General features: G+C 36.9%; 1 protein-coding gene across 8 annotated transcripts; it reads right to left on the bottom strand.

The window, feature by feature from the left end:
- Positions 1 to 2,797: 2,797 nt before the first annotated feature.
- LOC122335103 (galaxin-2-like) lies at positions 2,798 to 23,305 on the bottom strand. Of its 8 annotated transcripts, XR_006248924.1 has the most exons (13): positions 23,251 to 23,305; positions 23,114 to 23,158; positions 22,150 to 22,177; positions 21,895 to 21,992; positions 21,454 to 21,588; positions 21,146 to 21,319; positions 20,911 to 20,947; positions 19,979 to 19,998; positions 19,643 to 19,734; positions 19,261 to 19,481; positions 4,043 to 4,252; positions 3,643 to 3,864; positions 2,802 to 3,440 (listed from the first exon to the last, which is right to left on the bottom strand). XR_006248924.1 is itself a non-coding variant. In XM_043232872.1 (12 exons), the coding sequence occupies exons 1-12, from the start codon at positions 23,273 to 23,275 to the stop codon at positions 14,727 to 14,729; spliced, it is 1,515 nt and encodes a 504-aa protein (XP_043088807.1). In that variant the 5' UTR covers positions 23,276 to 23,301; the 3' UTR covers positions 13,192 to 14,726. The 8 variants fall into 8 exon arrangements, 6 of the variants coding, with proteins under 6 accessions (XP_043088813.1, XP_043088807.1, XP_043088808.1 ...); XR_006248923.1 differs by having other exon boundaries at positions 2,800 to 3,864; XM_043232872.1 differs by lacking the exons at positions 2,802 to 3,440; positions 3,643 to 3,864; positions 4,043 to 4,252 and adding exons at positions 13,192 to 15,004; positions 15,098 to 15,459 and having other exon boundaries at positions 23,251 to 23,301.
- Between the last annotated feature and the right edge of the window lie 69 nt (positions 23,306 to 23,374).

Raw genomic sequence — 23,374 nt, 5'->3', positions numbered from 1 at the left:
CAAATGACTTACAGCTCCAACTGGAAATGTAATCGGGTTTAAACTTGTAGAACTAAGTAGCATAAGTAGTAGGGGTAGCAATAGTCAATAATACAATGTATGGGTCAAAATGCTAGATTTTTCTTTTATGCCAAAAATCATTAAGACGTTTTATTTTGTTAATTTTCTACCATAAATATATGAAAACTTAATTGTTGATTAATAATATGCACAGAAACTTCATTTGGACAACTTTAAAGGTGATTTTTTTTCAGTATTTTGTACCCTCAGACTGCAGATTTTTAAATAGTATCTTTATTCAGTTTTTGTGAGATGTATAAACCTTAATAATAAAAAAAAAAACTGTTATGACTGGTTTTGAGGTCCAGGGTTATACTGTATCATTGCTGTTTCATAAACCCCACCTGCTGTAGTGTGAGCGTTAGGAGAAGCAAACAGCCGTTTGTTCTATTTGGCCAGGCGTTCTGAGAAATGATGGTGACAAGCTGCTTCTGAACATTGCTAATGTGACAAGGTTGCGTATGTGTTAATGAGTGGCTGCGCGGTACACAGCTAATGTTGTCCGATTGAATGAACGATTTCCGCTTTACGTGTAAAAATAGTGTGACAAAATAATGACAAAAATCCTACTACATTAAAGAGAACTAGGCTAAAGAACATGAATAAAATATGCAAGTAGACATTGTCTGATTTTGGAGTTGCAGTGACAGAGGCTTCATTTCACTCAACAATAATTCACTTTTGAAATTTTGATTTTGAAACTGCATTACTGACCACAACGCTGAGGGGGTTGCTTAAATTGAGCGAATGAAGGCAAGGGGCTGCTGATATCAGTCAAAAAGTGATTCTGTGCTCTGCACACAGCTGGCTAGGGGCTGCTTGGATTGTGTGAATAAACGATCAAGCTTGATAAAGGAGAACGATTAGATAATATGACACTTGGTGCTGCCTTTATAGCAGCTGAGCTTGTCAGCCAGATGACTGCTTAAATAGCATTGGCTATTGCGACACAATAACATAGCTGCAGGAAAGTTCAGAGAAAGGGATTTCACCTAGCAATTACATAATGTTCAAACCAACTTGAATCCCTACGACAGCAAAGTGTTCTGGCTTTGCTACTGTTTGGACACTCTTGCTTTGCACCCTTTCTTTCATCACAGTGCTGACACATATTATATAACACATTTTTATATATATAAAAAAAAATTTGTATGGCAAAGACTTGAAGTTCAGTGGTCCACTCCCAGCAAGGGCAACTATTATTTTTCCACGGTTGCTTGAGCTGAACACAAACAAACTTGGTCCAAGAAGGATAAAGGACAACATCAACTTCTCCCTCCATCGTTCTTCAGCACTCAACCTAAATGGCAAACACACACCTGGAGTATGAGTAAACACAGAACTTCATATCAGCTTTTGAGGTGGTTCACACATCCCACAAGGACCCAAATAACACCAAATAATGGCCACCGGAAACACGAGTCCATCTCGTCAGACACGTTATCCCTGCCTCCAGCATCTCCACAGAAAATGGAGGAGCTGGAGTATACTTGGACCAAACTTTCCCACTCTTTTGCTTCAAGCCCACGGATGCCAATTGAAAAAATGTGGAAGTTTATTAGAGGGCAAGACAATAGACATAAGGAAAGGCAGGTAGTCAGTAATGTACAGGTAGTCCAATTCAAGGGCAGCTCGAGAAGGGTAGTCAGTAAACGGGCAGTGAGTAGGTACAGGGTTAGCAGTCTGATCAGGCAAACAATACAGGTAAGCAGAATCCGAGAGACGTGAAACAAAGAGACAGGCATGCTCATATACAATAATGGCAATCAGAAGATAAACGCTTGGTATCCAACTGGAAATACTTTGCGACTAGCATGTGGAGGGCCCTTGATTATAAAGCCCTCAATCAGGAAGTAACCAACGGAGCAGCAGAGGGTCTGACCCTAGCTAGTACTCAAGCAAAGGCTCCCTCTGGTGGTCAGGCGTTACACTCGGTGATATGTGTCAGGTCCCCAGTATGATAGCAATTCATAAATGTTCACAGAATGTTTCAGTGCCTCTAGCTTTCTCTATTTCTGTTTCATCAAGGTGACAGAAAGTCTAAGGCCGTCGCAAGCCGTACGGCTGACCCATGTAAACTGCAGTCGATTATACGTCAAACTTAAATTACAGTAGAGACAAAACAATGCCATCAAGTTAACCTTTTTTAACATTCGCTCACTAAAAATAAATAACTTCTGATCAATGTATTAACAACCAAAATCTGGATTGTTTTTAAATGAAACATGGCTAGAAGAAAGCTTCAATGCAACAGGCCCTCCAAACTCTAATTGTATCCATTGTTATTAAGGATGTAGCAATATCTAATCACTTTTATAAATTGATTTCTGTTACCACTGAATCTAGATCTGTCTCTGTCAAAAAGGAATACATTAACAAGAAAACCAGTGCACTATTTATGGAAGCTATATCTTTAACACCAAGCATTTCTGCAGACACTGTTGATCTTCTCCTTGATTCCTTTAACTTAAAAAGTTAAGAATGTAATTGATGAAATTGCTCATAGTGCAAGAAAAATGACAGATTGAAATCAACATGGAGAAAAATCAACAGCAGTTGAGAGTGTTACGGCTCCCTATTTGGTCGGCAGCTAGGGATATTTGGGAGGTAACATTTGAAATTTAAAAGATAGTAAAAATAGTTTGGCTACTGCTGTTTCTTGCTTTGGAAGTGTGGTGTGTGATTAAGCAGGCAGAGGCAAATGGTTTCTGATTTTTGTTTAGTGAAGGAAAAGTTTCACCGTAACAAAATATTCCCAAACGAACAATAATAATAACAATCAGAATAAACAAACCCAAAATACCTTTAAACCAACAATTACCTATTTACAATTTATATACGAAATAAATTGACGACAACATAAGCGAGGGACAAGAGCGGTGCTGAAAGAAAAGTAATAAAACAAAACCCTCTAACAACAATCAAGCTAATTTAAACAAAAAAAGAAAGTAACATCTTCAGCGTAGAATACGCTGACTATCAAATATAAATACAAAGTGGCACCCGCTCTCTAACTAGTGTGATTAGACAAAATGTTACCCTGTGTGTTGTAAGATGTACGTCACGTGACAAGCTCAGCTGGTCCCATCACTATGCGTCGAGGTAGGACAGAATTCAACTCAGAAAACAGAGAGTCGAGTCACAGCACGAATGCAGTTCAATAGTCAAGTTCTTACAAAAGCAAAAGAGAAACAAACTTAAACACACAGAATCAAATAGGAGCAAATAAAGCAAACGTGAGAGAGCAACAAACAAAAAGCAAATCGCTCCTCTCGATTTCACGTTTCATCCGGGTCTTTATACGAGACAGCTGACATCCGATTGGCTACAGGTGTAATGCATCGATGAAGATTGACAGTCGTGTTATCCAATCACAGATCCTGTGAGATGATAGTAGAGAGATTGAGAAATAGAAAAAAAACAACCCTCCCAGGACAATACGGACGTAACAGAGAGTATGACAAGACAATGCAAAAATGCTGAGTGTATGTGGCGGGAAAACAAAGCTTGAAAGTCACTATAGCATCTATGAAGATGCTTTCAGTGTGGAACTAGCCACAGCTAAACAGACTTTCTTCTCACCTCATACATAGTAGCTTCAACAACACTCACACCCTCCGGTGAACACTTCATTTTTTTTGTCTGGGACTTTTCCATACTCCCTGAAAACTGCAGTTGTTGGCCCCTTCTGAAAGAGCGCAATCTTGATAAGGGCTCGGGGGTCCACCCGGTAGTATGAAAAGTGCCTGTCAGATGCTAGGCTGCCGTGTTTCTTCATCAGCACTTTTGTCTTTTTTATGCTTGCTAAAAAAATAAACATAGCTGTTCATCCTGATTCTGCATTGGAACCTTTTGTATGTTTTATTTTTATTTTTCTGTACTTTTGATGAAAAATAAAATTAGGAAAGTTGAATGCTATTTATTTCAACTAATGTAAAAGTACCACAATTTAATTATACTCCAAAAAAGTACAAAAACTGACCTAGAAATACACAAAATACACAAACTATCGGACTGTCATTCACTGAAGCGGCAGAGTGGCAGAGAAGATCCTGTAAGTCTTGAGAGTTGGATGTGTCTAGGTTTCACATGGTTTTGTGAGCAGCAGTTGTTCTTTGGCCAGGCTCAGGGCTGCAGTTAGTTCTTCCCCTTCGTCACACTCACGTCTTACTGTCTCCTCGAGAAAGAAGATCTACATGGAATAGGGAGGGAAAAGAATGAGACAATATTATTGCATCATACCTCTCACAAAACAATATACACCCTAACACGCCAAAACTAGACAAGATCTCCTTATCAAACTCTTATCAAACTCTCCACAGGCAGATCATGTATAAGGAAACTTCCTGTCATTATGACGGTTTCTCTAAGAACCTTCCTAATGGCCACACTGAATATTTAGAATTTTTAATATAAGATTTACAAAAACTAGCTACGCAGGGTATTAACATATCAAATAACTACACCCTAGTTTGCAATAAATCTCTATTCTGATGTCTTTCTGAGAGAATCTAGAGCAGCTGGAGCTGTGACGTGAGCACAAGAAAAAACACACGTGTCTGCAAAAACTCACATGCACGAGGAATACCCTTCATACACGAGCCCTGGGAATTTCTGAATCTACGTCACAGATATATATCACGCCATATATATATATATATAATACCAACACATACATAGTACACTGCTTACCAGTTAAAAAAAAACATTTTAGTATATTTTACCAAGGCGCAATTTACTGTCCTCTGAAAATGACTAAACATGCGGTCATTGTTGTCAAAAATCTGGCAACAAAAGTGAGTACACCTTAAGCTATACTTCTTATTAACCATTAAAAACCATGTCCTATTTATTATCTTCATGTTTTTGTTTGACAGGACCTTACAAATCTTGTATTAGAGCAGTTAAAAGTTAAAATTTGGTGCTTTGGTGCAATTCTCTCATAATGACCACATGTTAAACATGCACCTCATGGCAAAAAAACAAACAATTCAGAGGATTTGAGAATTAGAACATTTGCTTTAAACAAAGATGGCCTAGCCTATGAGAAGCACTCTCAAACTGACATTGCTTTAGAGGTTGCAGAAGTGGAAAGTCAGATTATATGCACCACACCGCAACAAGCTGGTTTGCATGGCTGTCGTCACAGAGTGAAGCCCTTTTTTAAAGCTGGCTCACAAGAAAGCCTGCAAACAGTTTGCTGAAGACAACCTGTCTAAGAGCATGAATTACTGGAACCATGTCCTGTGGTCTGATAAGACTAAGATAACATGTTTGGCTCAGTTAGTGTTCGGTGAGGAGTATCAAGAAAACTGTGTCTTGCCTACAGTCAAGCATGGTGGTGGCAGCATCATGGTCTGGGGCTACATGCTGCTGCTTATGGAGAGCTGTGGTTCAACAAAAGGAAAACATAGATTCTAACATGTACTGTGACATTCTGAAGGAGAACACGATTCTCTCCGTTCAGAAACTTTGCCAAATAGCAGGTTTCCAACATAATAAGCTTTGGGTGACATTTACACATACATTACATTTAGTCATTTTGCATTTTTTTTCAAAGGAACTTACAAATAGAGAATGCATAAAACAATTCATCTTAAAGAAAAAAAACACACAGAGGAAGTGATCGTAAAAAGTACAAACTGTCAAGTAGAAGTCAAGTAGTGTAGAAAGAGATACGTTTTCAGTCATTGTTTGAAGATTGACAGGGATTCAGCGTTCTGGATAAGGGCTGAAAGATCATTCCACCAGCAAGAAACGGTGAATGAGAATGTTCTGGAGGGTGATTTTGAGCCTCTCTGTGATGGTACCACAATGTGTCACTCACTTGCAGATCTTAGACTTCTGGAGGGTGTGTAGATTTGTGATAGTCAATGGAAATAGTCTGAGTTTGTGACTGTTCTATAAGCCCCTAGAAAATACTGACATTTTGGAGAATTGTTTTTGTAATACTTATTTTTGTTGGCAATTATTTGGTCAATAATATTTGGTCAACTGAAGAACGACAATGTATCTTAACTAGCTGCATCCCATGATTGAGGGGTACTTAAAAACTTAAAATCACTTGGAGATGCTTCAGATACATAGTTCAGGTTACCAACAGTAATAAAAGTTTTTGTCACAATCATAAGGTCCAGATCTTCAGACAACATGATATAGTTTAATAAAAAGGTCTTAACTGACCTCCTTAGATTGATAGCGGTGAAGGGATATGAAAGAGTGTTCATAGACAGTTTCTGGTTTCGACATTTTAAGATTATAGAAATTTACTCCACCTCCACTATGGCCCCTGCTCGGATCAAGTCGATCCTCACTGCAGTCGCGAGAGTAAAAGAAGGCCGGTCACTCACTGTCAAGCAGTTTCAGAGACTGTGCTTTTAGGCTTCCTGGCCAATGACGTCACCTGCCTATGACGTCCCACCATTTCATTGGTTTTATGCTACACATGATTCAGAGCCATCACACTATAAGGTGTTCCTTATAGCGCCATCGACGCGGCGTCTTGTTCCTTCGAGGAACCACGGTTACATATGTAACCTGGAGACGTTTCTGTTGGTTAGAAAACTAGTGCTAATGTTTTGACCAAATGACTCAAATGTGAATTGGGTTTGCTGGGTTTTAATAAAATTAGTATAACGACAGTAACAGTGGGTGTGGCGTAAGGCCTTTTTTATTAACAAAATAAAGTGTCCAAAGGGGAAAAGTGTCCAAAATTAATAAAAATAATATAATAATAATGAAGTAATTAGTACAAGTCAAAAGCACAAACAATTCTCCTGATTCTTGTTCATACCAGGAAATATAACTAAAACCAAAAAATTTTAATCACCACCATGTTAATGATGTCTCCATTAGTGAAAAATTAAATCAATAAAAAAAAGATGAAATCAGCATATTATTAAACAGAAGATTATCTTGCCATTTTGTGGATGCTACAATATTTGTAGTGAATAATTGCATATATTGAAAAGGCAGACGGAATGACCAGAGCTTGAGGGTGATGTGTGCATGTCCTGCCATATTCTCAAGCTCACAGAGATATTATTTTCACAGAGATAAAATTTTAGACGTTTACAACATTAATTCTTCTCTGCACCTAACACAAACCTATTCCACCAGAGAGGACTGCGGCTGCAAAACGTCGTCATTTGGGTTACTTTTACTTTTGTTAATATTTATTTCAATCTGCTATCAGCTGTGGAAGGAATGGTGAGAGCGTGTTTTGAAGGGTGGCAGGTGAATGGCTACAGGTGCGGCTGATTAGTACTCGGGTGATTGGGATCGCGACCAGGTGGCGAGTTCGGTGGATGATGGAAGTGAAGGCGTGACTTCTAAAAAATATGCAAATTTCACTTGTTTAGTGCAGAAAAATAGCAGTTTATAAGTAGACTGTCTTTCTCTTATGTATGTGCGGCGGAGGTGCTATTCTCTTAACGTCACAAAAACAGTTAACCGATCATAACAAAATAAACCGCATAACATAATAAAGGTGAATCAATACACATTTCCCGCCAACCCTGCATAACTACCAGCCTGATCTTATGTTTATACCTAGGTATTAATATATAACATTTACAAGCGCAAAACATACATCTCTTTAAGTTTTTTTTATTGATGCTGAAAAGTACAATTTAGACATATTTTAACATTTAAAACAAATTGCTACATATTTTTTGTTAAAAATAGAGTATACTAAATAAAGTGTATTTGTGAAATAATGCTTCATAAGTTTTAGAGTAACACAATGAGTACTGCATTATAAATTGTACCCAGAGCATGTGTTTAACTGTACTGTGATGAACTGAAACCACTGCTGTAATGCCTGATTTATGGCATAAAACTAGCAACACTGTTGTCATTTACTCACTGTAATGGTACCGAGACATTAAAATACTGGCAACACGGTTGGCAGTCAGTTATCTTTACAGATGCTTTACAGTAACTAGCTGGCAACAATGTTGCCAGTATTTTACTCATAAAACCCTGGTAAGGTTTTACAGTGCTGTATTGTTAAAATAGCCTACTTTATCACTTGGAGATGACTTGACACACACAAATAAATCATACATTGTCCAAGTCTTTCTGTACATTTAATGTCTTTATGTTTCCAAACATTTCCGTTTTTTTTTTTTTTTGAAAACATACATGTATTTGAAACTCCGTATTAATAATTTCCCGTTAGGACTTTCTGCGCGAGAGAGCCTTCTGGCTTTGAAAACCTGGCTTTGTGTAGGAGATGATAGTGGAAAAATTGAGTATTACACAGTAGCACTGTTTTATCTCATCATTCAACTGATATGTTTTTTTTTATGTGTGAGATTCTGATATATGTGGGCTTAAAGTTTTACAGAAAAGAAAAAAAATGCAATGTTCATGGCTTTATCAGGTGTCACTCAAATAAACAATTACAATCAAGCTGTTACTAAATAACACAACACAAGGTTTAAGAACACAAAGTGAAAATTTGCATGACTTAAATAAAACCTGGTGTCCTCTTAATAAAATCTCTGAAAAGCAGGTTCAAATTTTGTGACGACTACCTTGAGGTACGCAGTTCTTCTCCTGCAGCAATGGATGGTACGTTTTCATTAAATAATAAAAAAAAAAAACTGGGAGGAGAGAAGAGAGAATACGTAATAAGGGGTGTAAGATATCTCAGGAGCTGTGACAGGCCCTGCCCTACATTTAGACGGATGCTTCTGCTTTGTTTGAGAATCACATGAGAATCACAAACAAAGAATGAATGAATGAGTAACACTTCATAATAACTGCACACTGTCACGCTGTGGTTTAGGCCGAAGGAGGACTCGACAAGGAAATAATAATAATAATAATAAAAATAACTTTTAATTTTTTAACTTTTCAATACAAGGGAATTGACAAATTAACAAGACACACCTGACGACAATAGGACTAATTAACAGAAAGTGGGTCACAATGAGCACATGGAACATGACAACACAAACAAAAGAGTCCAACGTTGTGACACACACTATGAATTAAGCATTAGTAAATACTCAATTCATCATTTATAAAGCATTGTTCCAACATATGCATGAATGAATGAACTAATTAATTAATGGATTTATAAAGTTATTTACAAACGGGTTATCTAGGAGCTATCAGTGTTTAATAAAATCACTTGAATCGAAATAATTTTCTTTTCATTTTGATGGTCCCTTATGAACATTCTGTTGACAATAAGTGACATACATGTCAACTAACTTTCATTAGAGTATAAGCAGAATGTTTAGTTATGATCTACCAACCGACATTCCACTGACTATAGGTAGCTTTTCAAGAACATGTCAAATTATTCTAACCGTAACCCTACCAGTCTACAAGTACTCTACTAGCACTCTAATGAAAATTAGTTGACATGTAGGTGCAAAGATAGGTGCGACAGAATCTTTACAAGGGACCATCAAAATAAAGTTAAACCATTTACTTATTTTTTATCTTTTTCTGTTAGGTTGTAAACTGAGCCTTGTAATAGATAGGCCAAAGGCTCTCTCCAAAGGCTGGTCTGAACCCTTTTCTTTGACATCTAGAAACATGCTAAGCATCCATGTTAAATTCATTAAGACATATTTAATATCCAGTACGCTTAGTGATGATATACAGAGAAATACGTTCGATCATTGTAAGGTCTGTGTAACTATGCACGTACATCAAATCATCCTTGAATAACCAACACACGTCATGGTTGAGTTTATTTTTTAGTAGAAAAGTCCATCTCTGTTCGGTTTTCTTTCTAAAACGATTGAAGCAGTGCCACATAAAATAAACCACAATAAGTCTAAAAGCCAAATAGCATTCCTGAGCAGTTGTGTAAGCATTTCACATTAACTGTCTGTTCTCTATCCTCCTTATAGTAACACAGCATAACTGTGACAATGCTTACATTTGGATCTCAGCACATCCTTAACCGGATATAAATGCACAGCCAACACGTAATGATAAGTGCATTATGGAAAATATTTAGACCTTGACCAAATTGGGCAGAAATTCTTAGATTATTGTGCTTTACTAGATTAGTGACACACACACACTGTTCACTAAGGTCAAAAGCAGGTTTGATACACAATGTATATATATGCACGAGGCAATATAGTGTTGTCCCAAATGTCTGGATTCTCAGACTATAGCAGCTGCATCCTGTTAGTTATGTCTGTACAGCAGACTAATAGCAGTGTCTGCTTTTTTTGTTAAAAAGCATAGTCAAATCGTCTATGATGATCTGTTTCCAGACTACAGATGGAGACGTCAAACTAGCCACAAAGATCCTTTCCAGTTCATGTATCAACTTCCAGACTGCAACTGTCTGCAATTTCTGCTCTTTGGGCTTTTCCAAAATTAAATACAACTGTACAGTTCATCCAACAGTAACATTTAATTTGACCTTTATGTCAGCTGTGATACACACAATTGTCTAATGTTTATGACAAACCAAATATTGTAATAATTAGTTTCAGTCTCTCTGAAAGGCCTGTGTGGAACTGTCTCATTTGATTGATTGTATGGAGCTCTTTTGTAATGTTATCCGATGTCTACACCAGACATGAGCAGTACAACATAACTGAAGACAATAGAACGCACAATAATCAGTGATTAGGTCTGCACTGGACAAAAAACACTGCTTCTGACATGAAAGAGATAAGTACGATGCTCACATCCAATGTGGATACGGTGTTGGAATCACAAAAAAGGCAATTTAAACAGCTGTTGTTGTTTTTTTCCAATTTATGTAAAAATAAATCAACTGCAATTTAAAGCAAACTTACATTAATGAATCATTTTGCTTGACAATCCTCATAAAGCTGTGATTCTCTTGGTTGGAGGTGTATTTTTTTCTTCCACACTTTTCCCTTCCGCTCAACTTTCTGTTAACATGCTTGGATACAGCACTCTGTGAACAGCAAGATTCTTTGCCAAAAACTGCTAGTGGCTTACACTCTTTAAAAAAAAAGTACCAGGAAGAACCAAAAATGGGGTTTCGGAGCCATGCCATAGAGAAACCTTTTTTGGTTTCCTGAAGAAACATTTTGTGAACGTTTTTCACTGGTGTCATAAGGGATCTTTTCTGGCACTACAAGGAACTCTTTTTAAAGGTTTATTAAAGAACCACCGATAAATAGGTTGTTTGTGGCTTCACTTCCTCCAGATCAATATTTTCACATTTATTATACTACAAATGTTCTTTAATAGGATGGTTCATAAAATAAAATAAATAAATACAATCTAGTAAAAAAACTTGACCTGAAAAAAAATGCCATCCCTAGTGTGCTATACAGTTATTATGGCAGGTTAATGTTATATTAATATCATCATATTTATACAATGGCAGTTCACCACTTTTATTAGTTTCTTAATTTTAACATGTTCAGCACCAGTATAATTATGCAAAATCACAAACAATAATGGAAAGGTATTTTAAATGGAACTTGAAAAATACACCAAAGTATTTTGGAAGTTCATCCATTCATCTATTTTCTCCAAACCACTTATCTTCTGTAGGGTTGTGGTAGGTAACAATGTTATACAGTACCTGAAAATATTGAAATCATAACTGTTTTTTTTTTTGGTAAAAATATTTTTTAAGTCTGCATTCACTTTATCAACAATACAGAGAAAATATGAATATTTTCTATGCAAAGAGTCCAAGCACGTCAGGACCCTCCAGGAATCCTTGTGGAGTTGCAAAAAGCATTGCTGAAGGAATGGCAAGCCATCCCTTAAAAGCATGCATGGGAGGCTGTGAACAGTATCAGAGGTGGTAACACTGACTGCTGACTGGTTGTCCCAGTGCAAAACGTATTTGTCGCATTTGTTAAACCATGTAAAATATGCTCAGATTTTCAATCTGCTGCAACATGCAATAATATCTTGTTTTGTTAAACTGGCTTTAAAGGCACTACACTGCAGTCAATGAGGCATTTCTAGTCCATTGTGACTTCAGGAGAATAACAAAAATGTTGCATTGATTTCATTGCACATTTTTATAGGCATGGTCTATAGTCAAGGGCAAACACCATATGTGATGATCATGCTGAATTTCTGGCACTGTCTTCGCACACTATTTTTGGTTGCAAGATCCTGACAGCCATCTTTTAAAAAGTGGAAGCAGTTAAAGAGGAATTTAAAAGTGTTTGTGCTACTACTGTCTAAAGTTATGATGCCTTTAAATTCAAACTAACATGTTTTTCTTTAGTTTGTTAAACCTTGTGAAAAACAGCATAAGAACATAGAATTCACTTCAGTACAAATATTTACGATCCGTTATAACTCATTGGGTTCGGTGGGTTTATAGCCTTGTTTTAATTTTGCAACATTTACATTGTTTGTTGTGTATGGATAATTTTCTCATACAGTTCATGCACTTCCCGCCTCCTCAGAGGAAATGCAATTATTTTTCAGGTCTTGATGACCACATTATCACTTTCCCAAATTATTTTGCTACCTACAACAGCAACAATGTCAAAATTTACAAAGCTGCTGACCAAGCCAACAAATAAATTAATATGCTAAAGAAATTACACAAAAATCTAAGTTTTATTATCAAAACTCTTCTCACACACTACTGTCTCAGCTATCTTTCTACCTTTTTTCCTTCTGTATTGTGTGTTTAATCTAGCTTTCGTTTATTATTGTTAAAAGTGCATTGTTTATTGCTGATTAAATTATTTGTCACATGATTTACATTATGCGTTATGACTGTTTTCTATGATTCAAAATTCCCAATGGAAAGTGGGTAAACTGGAACACAGCCTGGAACACACCAAGCAGTTAAACCGGGCCTGAGCTTCGGCACAAAGGCTCATCAGTGTACTTTTTCATGTATTTTTAACAATATAAGCTTCATATTTAATATTTTTTTTATTCATACTTATTCAAGCAATGATTCAAACATGGCTTTTTTAGAACATAATAAACAAGGTTCACCCAAGTTTAAAAGACTACATCAGAGCTTCAACAAATCATAAGTAGTAATGGTTTATGGACTTATGGCTTATGGCCATTTGAACTGTAAATATACATGCAGCTGTGAATATATATATATATATATATATATATATATATATATATATATATATATATATATATATATATATATATATATATATAGCTAAGAACATGTAGGCTACTTGTAAATAGCAATTTTGATGCTGAGTATTTTATTTAGAAACAATATATTTCATAAACAATCACAAATGGTAATATATCTTTTTCTTAAGTTCCATATCTTTATCCATAATGCAATTTGAGTGAGTAGACTTTCTTCACACAACATTTCATATGGTTGTTGTTAAGACAGGTCACTCTACACGTATTAGATATAGACAGATTATATGTGCAAATTTTTAATGCAAATGTATGAAATACTGCTTAAAAATAAAATTGTATGCAGATATAACACACGGATTGAGCATATGTAATGAATGTAACAAACATACACATTTGTCACTCATAAAAAGAAATAAAAATATTACTAATAAAATTCATACTAACTTCAAGCTTCTAATTGAGCTGGTGTCGTTTAAAAACATTAAAAAACATTAAAGCATAAAAAAGGATTAGAATAAAAGTCATTAATAGCTTTTGAACCAACAATTACTATAAGATGCACCTTTGATCTATAGTATATAAACATGGAACAGAAACTGAAATAGACCTGAGATAAAAAAAATAAAATAAAAATACAGTACGATTAAAAAATGCTTATTACATGATGCAGTGTAATTTATCGTATATCAAATTTAAGACCAGCTTTACTAATAGCTTGCAAACTGTTCTTGTCATTAAAATAGTAGGAATTTCCCTTTCAGACGCAAAATAGAAGAGAGGAGAATACTGATAATGAATCACGCAACAATTTACTAAACTAGCGATTGCGCTCGTCAAATTAGATTGCGTCATCGTTTAATGCCCCAAAAAGGATCTCCATGGAGACATGCTTAGCTGTGTGCAAACACTTTGTATAATACTGGCTTTTTGTCCACACACAGATCAAGCATTTTGGGAGAATGAAACCAATATTTTTTTTAACTGGGTCCCAGAGTGTATAAATCTGAAAACGACACTCTTGCAGTTTAATTTGGACAATCAATATTTTGTGAAATGATGATGTCATTACCCCACATTTCCTCCCTAGTCAGACACCACTACGTCACATAACAGCAACAAAAATAATTATTTGCAATGCCAGAATAAATGTTTATATTTGTTTGCCAAACCATGTTATTTTAATTTAATTTTCTTCATTTTTTGGCTCATCGGAGCTGTTTACTATTTTCCACTGTTTAGTAGATCTGGCCTTGCACAGCAATTTCGATTTTTAAAAAAGTTAAAGGATAACTCTATATGAATAAACACGTTCATTACAAATAACTGTCATTTACACATTTTCCTATTAGATAAGACCTAAAAACTAAAATGTATTCATTCATTAGTTTTATTCATTTGGCAGACAATTTTAGCCATATAGCTTAATAAAATAGTTGAGACTTTAGAAACTTGTCTTAAGTTCTTAGCTTTCAAATACAGCGGCCATTCACATACTAGAGTCATTTAGAATTAATAATAAAGTAGTGTTAGGATACAAATTCTTTTCAAAACAGAAAACCAGCATGCTTTGGAAATCATGGGAAATAGATCTCAATCCATGTCTATCCCTTCTTTTGGTAACACACAAAATAGAACATGTGAATGTCAGAGGTTAGGTCAACAGGGTGAGAGAGAAGCTTGTACTTTCCATTGTGGTTTTGCTCCCAAAGGTAGGTCATGTTGTTTTCTGTAGCAGGAGAGCTGCAGTGATCCAGGGACACATGAAGCCAAGGGTCTTTGATGACCTTTTCTGATTTTACATCGACTTGCCCAACAACTTTCAACACAACATGACGCTGATCGTTTTTAAGTGCCACACTTTCCACTTTGCCAAAGAACACTACAAACACACACACAAGAGAAGAAATTATTTAGTCTGCTTCCAGAAAATGCTATTTCAGTTTACACCGCAATAAATGTTCAAGAACATCACCTGTTTCGTTGCACATTTCAGGGATCAGGTCCATTAGTGGTTTAAGTCTGTATTCTGCAGGAGAGCTGTTAGGTTTTGGTGTTGGTTTGAGATGTTCAGCACAGCAGCTCCACAGGGAAGTGTTGTAGTAGTAATGCCCACAACAACGGTGGTTTGGTTTGGTTTGATAAATGATGGAATTGGTTGAGGAGGAACAGCAAGTCTGATTGTTGTTATATTGCAGCAATAGGTTTCCACAGCACTCTGTTATTTCATGTAAATGGGTTAGGTTGTAGAGATGACCTGAGCAGCATCTCAAGAACTTGTTGTGGTGATCATAGACTTCTGAACCACAACAGAAATTGCCATTCTTCTTGCTGTGGCTAAAAAGAAAGCATAAAAAAGTAATTCAACAACCAACCATCGTGCCTTCTTCAAGAGCTTGTATTGTTTTTGTTTCTCGTTTTTACCAGGGATGAACTGATGAACATTCGGCAGACCACTCTACAAAATTTTTCATTGGTTTTTGATTATTCAGACGTCTTGCTGAACATCGTAGTTAGTGGAGCAGCGGTGCTGGTCAAATGCCTAAGATCGCGCAGATGGGGGAAGGAGGCCGGTGCGGTTGTGAAACTCAGACAACGCGGATTCTGAATGCCGTTGCCCAGCATTCACTTGGCAAACCTCTGCTCTCTACCCAACAAAGTGGACAAACTTCTTCTGCTCACCCAGATTAGCAGGGTTTTTTCAAACTCTACTGCTCTGCGTTTCATGGAAACCTGGCTAAATGACACCATTCCAGATAGCGCAATAAGTCTGTTGGGCTTTCAGCTGCTTAGAGCGGACCGCGTCGCAGAATTAACAGGGAAACGTTTTGCTCGTTTATTCTGGTGTGTGTTTACATCCCTCAGCAAGCGCACGCTAGCCTGGCTTTACAAAAACTGAGCAACAGCACCCGGACTCTGTTTTAATCATTCTCGGGGACTTTAATAAAGCCAATCTCTCACATGAACTGCCAAAATTCAGACAGCATGTTACTTGTCCAACCAGAGACAGTAATATACTGGATCACCGCTACACCGTAATAAAGGATGCATATCACTCTGTCCAACGAGCTGACTTGGGACTTTCTGATCACTGTTTGGTCCATCTCATACCGACCTATGGGCAAAAGCTGAAATCAGCTAAACCTGTACTTAGTAAAAACTGTAAAAAGACTGCAAAAAGAAGGACTAACGAAGCAGAGTGGGATTTACAAACCTGTTTCTCTCTCACTGATTGGACTGTCTTTGAAGCTGCTACCTCAGATCTGGACGAACTCATAGAAACTGTAACATTATATATCAATTTCTGTGAGGACATATGCATTCCTACCAGGACTTATTTAACTTATAACAATGACAAAGCATGGTTCACTGCTAAACTCTGTCAAGCCAAAGAAGATGCTCGCAGGATAGGGGACAGAGTCTTGTATAAACAGGCCAAGTACAAAGAGAAATTATTCTGAAAAGCTTTGCACTCAGTTCTCCTCTAGTGACACAGTTTCTGTGTGGAAAGGTCTGAAAGACATCAATTACAAGACACCATCCCCCAGCACTGTGGCAAATCAAGGAGTTCTACTGCAGGTTTGAAAAGAAACCATTTTCACCTCCTACAATTCCCCTCTCCAACACCTGCCCTTCAACTCAGCGATTATGACGTGTGCCAGGTCTTCGGGAAAAACAAAAGAAGAAAGACACCAGGCCCAGATGGTTTGACTCCAGCCTGTCTGAAAACCTGTGCTGACCAACTGGCCCCCATCTTCACACAGATCTTTAACAGATCACTGGAGCTGTGTGTAGTGCCTTCATGCTTCCACCATCATCCCCTTCCCAAAGAAACCCAAAATTACTGGACTTAATGATTTCAGACCTGTGGCTCTCACATCTGTGGCCATGAAACCATTTGAAAAACTGGTCTTGGGTTATCTGAAGAACTTTACTGGACCCTTACTGGAACCCTGCAGTTTGCCTACAGAGCAAACAGGTCAGTGGATGATGCAGTAAATATGGGACTGCATTATGTTCTGCAACACCTACACAGACCAGGGACTTATGTTAGAACCCTGTTTGTAGACTTCAGCTCGGCCATCAACACTATCATCCCAAACCTTCTCCACCCCAAATAAACCCAACTATCGCTGCCCACCTCCGTCTGTCAGTGGATCAGCAGCTTCCTGACAGACAGACAGCAGATAGTGAGGCTGGGAAAATTCTTATCCAGCACCCGTACAACCAGCACTGGAGCCCCTCCGGGATGTGTCCTCTCCCCACTACTCTTCTCCCTCTACACCAACGACTGCCTCTGTCAAACTCCTGAAGTTATCCACCTCATACAGGACGGTGATGAGTCTGCTTACAGACAGGAGGTCAAAGAGCTGGCTGAATGGTGCAGTCTAAATAACTTGGAGCTCAACACGCTCAAAACAGTGGAGATGATAATGGACTTCAGGAGGAACCCCCCTGCACTCCCCCCACTCACCATCATGGACAGCACTGTGGTAACAGAGGAGTCATTCAGGTTCTTGGGCACCATCATCTCCTAGGACCTGAAGTGGGACACTCACGTTGACTCCATTGTGAAAAAGGCCCAGCTGAGATTGTATTTCCTTTGTCAGCTGAGGAAGTTCAACCTGCCACAGGAACTGCTAAAACAGTTCTACTCATTAAATCCATCCTCTGCTCTTCTATAACTGTCTGGTTAAATTCAGCTACCAATTCTGACCTCAGAAGATTACAGAGGGTAGTCAGGATTGAGAATCATTGAGAAGCACTGAGTACCAGGACAGCCAGACACAGGAACAGTTTCTTCCCCCAGGCAGTCCATGTCATGAACACTTGACAACACTATTATACATTATTTATTTAACATACAGACTTATTTAGACTACAATTTGCACATAACACTGTACAAAACATAATGTCTGCTTATACTAGAACGTTATACTATACATTTTATATTTTACATTCTTGTATATAATATATATATATATATATATATATATATATATATATATATATATATATATATATATATATATATATATATATATATATATTGATAATTCTTTTATTATCTGTCTTGTCTTGTCCTGTTGCACTGTAGAGCTTCTGTCACTAAAATAAATTCCTCATGTGTAAACATACCTGGCAATAAAGTTGATTCTGACACACAAACTGATCAGCTTTTTCAGGATGCTAGTGGGTTTTAAATGTCTTGAGAGTTTATCTGGTAGCCTGGATGAGATACTCTTAATCTAAAAAGTGTACCAACTGATAATCTTCTGTGAGAAATGCAGGGCCAGTAAGCACATTCCTATGGTCTCTCAGCATACACATTTCCTGTTACACATGAGTACTCATACTTTTTGAAATAGCGAATCAGAGAGGCATATCTTTTTTTCATGACCAAAGACTGAGACATATTTTAGCTGAAACATGCATAGAAAGACCACTAACGTTTCAGTTTTACTCCTCAAGAAATTATATGTGACCCTGGACCCAGTTTTATGTAACTGTGGTATATTTGTAATTACAGCCAAAAAATACATTGTGTCGGTTGAAAATCATGACGATATTAAGTAAAGATCATGTACCATAAAAGTTTTAAATTTTGTACCGTAAATGTATTACAATGTCTTTTTGTAGTAGTAGAAGTAGTATTCATTTAGTAGTAGTATAACTTTATTTGTACAACTTTAAAGGTGATTTAGATTTTTTTTCTGCACCTTCAGGTTCTATATTTTCCAATGGTTGTATCTTGGCTGATACTTTTCATGTTTTGTGGTCAACATAAGACACATCACCCCCTCATGATGGTTGTGCTGTTAAAATCAAGGGTCAAGGGTTGTTTGGTTATCATAGTCCACATATCCCATACTCGTACTCGTATCCCATTATGCTGGATCTACAGAATCGAACGTCACAAGTAGCTCTACATTGTGAAAAAAATTATTGTAGAATTGTAGATGGCCCATAAGCTGAAAAAATAACTGTCTACACCTTTTTATAGTTTCCCACTGTCTTTAGTATATCTGGACAGCAGTTTTTTGATGGCAAAAGAAGGTTTGCACTAGTTCAGATTGTTAAATCTGACACTAAGTTTGCCTTTAAATCACATGAAATCTTTGTACTCTGTGGGCATACCTGTGTCCATTACAGCAAATATGTGTGTGAGGATTGAAGGTTTGTCTTCCACAGCAGTGTTCACCAAGACGAGGACGGGTCAACATTTGGCAAGTAGTGTTTTCTGGAGAATATATAACACCTCCAACACACTCTGAGTGCTCAGGAACATTGATATGAAGGATTCCATTACAGCACAGCACATTGTCATCTGACAGAGTGTAAGCATCTACGCCACAGCACTGAAAGACACAGATATACATAATACTGTAAAATGATGTGTGCAGAGTTTTTGAATATACTGTCATTTCTCCAAATACTTCATAAGCACATTTTACAGAAAATCCCAGTGTTTATATAAATCTCCATGTATATTTAAGCTTCAGGTAAATAAGGCCAATACCTTAGTGAGTGAGGATTCCTTTTTATGCGGCTTCCCTGAGCAACAAATTTGTTCACGGGGATTGTAGGTTTCTGTTCCACACTCATCCAAGTCTAGAACAGAATGAGTGTGAGATTATCGCAACAATAATTATCAAAACAATATTGCAACAGTAATTAATAAACTATTATAAGTTTGTAACTAATAGTTAACTATAATTTCCAATATTCAAGAGAGGTTAGAAAAGTTTGAACTAAACAGACATTAGTTAACACTGAAACTGAAAAAAGATCATTATCTGATGAAATAGAGGTTTATAAAAATATTAATACACAATAAATATGCCAAGAGCTTCACCTGAGTTTTTGGGGATTGTGCTTGAGATTTCCAGTCACACAAAAAAACAAACACAGAAAAACTGTTGTAAAATAGACCTATACATTTTTTTTTACAGTAGTCTACCTGGAACAGATACTGTTGAAAATGTTTAACATTCCTACACACAAACATGAAAAGACTAGATAAAAGTAATTTTAAGGACAGATGTGGGTTATTCCTTCATTATTCTACATTAGTTAAGCAGGTACAAGGTCTAGAGTGCCATTTGCATTTAGAAGCTATTTCTACATCGTGCGGTCACGATCTTTGGATGGCTGAAATTGAGAAAGAAAGAAAAAGAAAAAAGTATCCAGAGTGCTTGGAACATATCATGATCCAAAGCAAACAACATCATCTGTGAAAAATGGTGTAGAAGTGTGATCATGAGCATGCATGGATCACAGCGGCACTGGATTACTGGTGTTTATTGATGATATTACAGAGGACAGAAGCAGCCAGAAGAATTCTGAAGTGTACAGGAATATACTGTCTGCACAGATACAGTCAAATTGAGCAACGTTGATTGGACGACACTTCATAGTACAAATGGACTATGACCCAAAACGTACAGCAAAAACTCAGGAGTTTTTGAAAGTAAAAAAAGTCAATCTCCTGATCTCAATCCCATTGAGCATGCATTTCACATGCTGAAGACAAAACTAAACGCTGAAATATATACAAACAAACAGCAAATGAATGTGTATAAAAATGGTTGCAAATCTTATTATAATCATTGTGTTAATTTCCCAATTTAAATGGACCTGAATGTATATTTGCATTAGGCATTTAGCCGACCTTTTCATCCAAAGTAACTTTCAAATGTAGACAAAATTATGTCAAATGAAAATGTTTAGCCACTGAGAAAGAAATGCTGTGAATAAATGTAGCTGTTACTTGTCTGTTTGACTCACCGAGTGTGAGGAGAGACTTGCTGAAATTTTCCTTCATCTGTGAAAAAAACAAAAAAAAACAAAATCTGATTATAACCTACTAAAACAAACAGATCTATTACTGTATGACTAAACCACATGAAAGACAATAGTAGGTATGACTCACATTCTTTACTTTTAGTGGCCACTTGCACCACATTTCTTAAAATTATTTATTAATTATTCGATCTATTAATCATTATATATTTACACTCACCTGTTGCTTTTGGACAGCAAGCTTCATTTTTAGGCTTTACTTCTAGTTCAGGGTTAGCACAGCAGCAGTGGGTTGTCACGTCAAACATTTCCTTGCCACAACAAGCATGATTTTCCTTCCGTTGTAATATATTGTTGCCACCACAACAAACATGAGTCGTTGTCAAGTACATGTCTGTAAATGAGTGTAAGAGAAAACTCATTATAAAAGAGGTTTTCTTGATCTAATGGTATAAAGATCAGTCAACCTCAACAAAAATATGTCAAATCTGAACAAGGTGTTGATGTTACATGAAGTGAATCAGCTACCTTTGCCACAGCATTTCACATTAGTGCTGCTTCGAGTCAGAATTCTGCCATTACAGCAAATCTCATTAAGGGGATTGTAAGCTACAGAACCACAGCAGTCAGCCACCAGCTGGCTTAATCCCAGAGTGATATTATCTGCAACATATTGAAAGGCAAACAAAAAAACATCTCTTTGTATATATCAGGGCTGTTCAAACTTGGTCCTGGTAGAGTTTAGCTACAACCCTAATTAAACACACACGAAGCAGCTAAACAAGCTCTAGGCATGTTGGAAACTTCCATGCAGATGTGTTGAGGCTAAATAGAGCCAAACTATGCCTGGAAACTGGACCTCCAGTATTGATTTTGGACAGCCATGGTATATGCCCCCCAAAACGATTCACATCTATACTTTTAGAGCTTCAGCAACCACAGTATCACAGCTGCAAGAATCTCTCCTACCATTACAGCAGGAACTTCCAGAGATTTTGTAAGACACATTCCCACAGCGGTGCAGATGATGGCAGCTTTCCATCCTTCCACTGAAACCTACTTTGCAGCTAACATCAAGATGTTATTTAACTTTTACAAATCATTCTGTGAATATAGATTTAAGAGATGAAATGTAGCAGTAGTAATAGCAACAACAATAACAATAATAATAATTTTATAAAACAGTTGAGACTCAGCGTTAAGGTTCTTTGTTAGGTCACTCACTGGTTCCCTCTGTCATGATGGCAGATTTCTGAGAAAGAAAGACATGATTTATTATGAAATGTGGAATATAATCTTATTTGGGTAAGGTATCTCTGAATGCTATATTAAAGTCAACATGAATATGCTATTTATTTAATAAAGTCTCTGGTCTTATCCGCGCAAATTTATTGTAATCTCAAATTAAAATGCATTAACTTCTTCTGCCTCTGAAGAATAACTTTGCTTTTTTGTTAATGCTGTTATGATACATTGGGTGCAATAGGGTATATGATTACAGTTTTTAACCTTTCTCCTCCCAACTGGCTCCATTCTGGTTTGGAACACATATGTGTCACTCCCAGAAACACAGTTAAACAAACACTAGCTCACGCACAATCAACAGACCAAACAAACGAAATACCTGTCGCAACAAAACAACGGAATTCATTACAAAACATCCAGATTGAGTTATACCGAAGAACTACGGTTACCACAGTTCCTCATCTCTGTCCCTCGCCGCCCATTCAAAGCGGTATTCAGTCGGTGGGCGTGTAACAGTGTTTTGTTCTATCATTTTCTTTATTAGAGGTTCTCCGAAGTTTTTAAACCTCATACGCAGTTTTTAGTTTTGGGGCTTTGCGCTTCACGGCCAGGCACCTCGTCAAGCAAAATTGAGAAAAAGCACAGTGCACGAGCACAGCTCGTGAACGCTCACGCGCGAGCTCGACGAATGGAAACTCAAGCGCGAGCTCGCTGAGGCTGGAGTCAAACATCTCCGCCTCCATTCAAAAAAAAAAAAAAAAAAAAAGATTGTCCATCTACTTTACAGCCAGTTTCTCATATATTATTTAGAATAGTTAGCCTCGCGTAATTAACCATTGAATATCCACTCGTAAAAATAACTAGTCTAAATAAGTAAAATAAAACTAATAATAATAATTGCATGCCAGCATCTAAAGTATAATTATAATGTTCCATCACTTACCTTGGGCAGAGGATGTGGCAAAAATGTACAAGATTGTCACTACACCTGCAATAAAAATACAAAGTAATGATTTAATAAATAAAAAAAAATCCAACAAATACTAGGTAATGCAGAAAAAAGTATGCATGCTGTCATACATGCAGTTGGTGTGTAGATCTCCATTGTGTATCCCTGTTCAGTAAAGCTTAAATTATATCACAGGACAGTGGGATCAGAATTTATGTACTAAAAAAAAACTCCGCCTCTGTAGACTGCAGTGAG

This window comes from Puntigrus tetrazona, unplaced genomic scaffold (genome assembly GCF_018831695.1).
Source record: "Puntigrus tetrazona isolate hp1 unplaced genomic scaffold, ASM1883169v1 S000000716, whole genome shotgun sequence".
In the NCBI taxonomy this organism is placed as follows: Eukaryota; Metazoa; Chordata; class Actinopteri; order Cypriniformes; family Cyprinidae; genus Puntigrus; species Puntigrus tetrazona.
This window is presented reverse-complemented; position numbering and strand designations above follow the sequence as displayed.

What these genes read in the sequence shown, in the direction of transcription:
- LOC122335103 (XM_043232872.1), bottom strand. Translation starts at nt 23,275, where the DNA reads ATGGAGATCTACACACCAACTGCAT. An exon ending in CACAATCCCCAAAAACTCAG is followed by an intron (nt 19,735 to 19,978) that starts GTGAAGCTCTTG and finishes ATTCTGTTCTAG; the next exon opens with ACTTGGATGAGTGTGGAACA. An exon ending in AGGAATCCTCACTCACTAAG is followed by an intron (nt 19,482 to 19,642) that starts GTATTGGCCTTA and finishes TGTGTCTTTCAG; the next exon opens with TGCTGTGGCGTAGATGCTTA.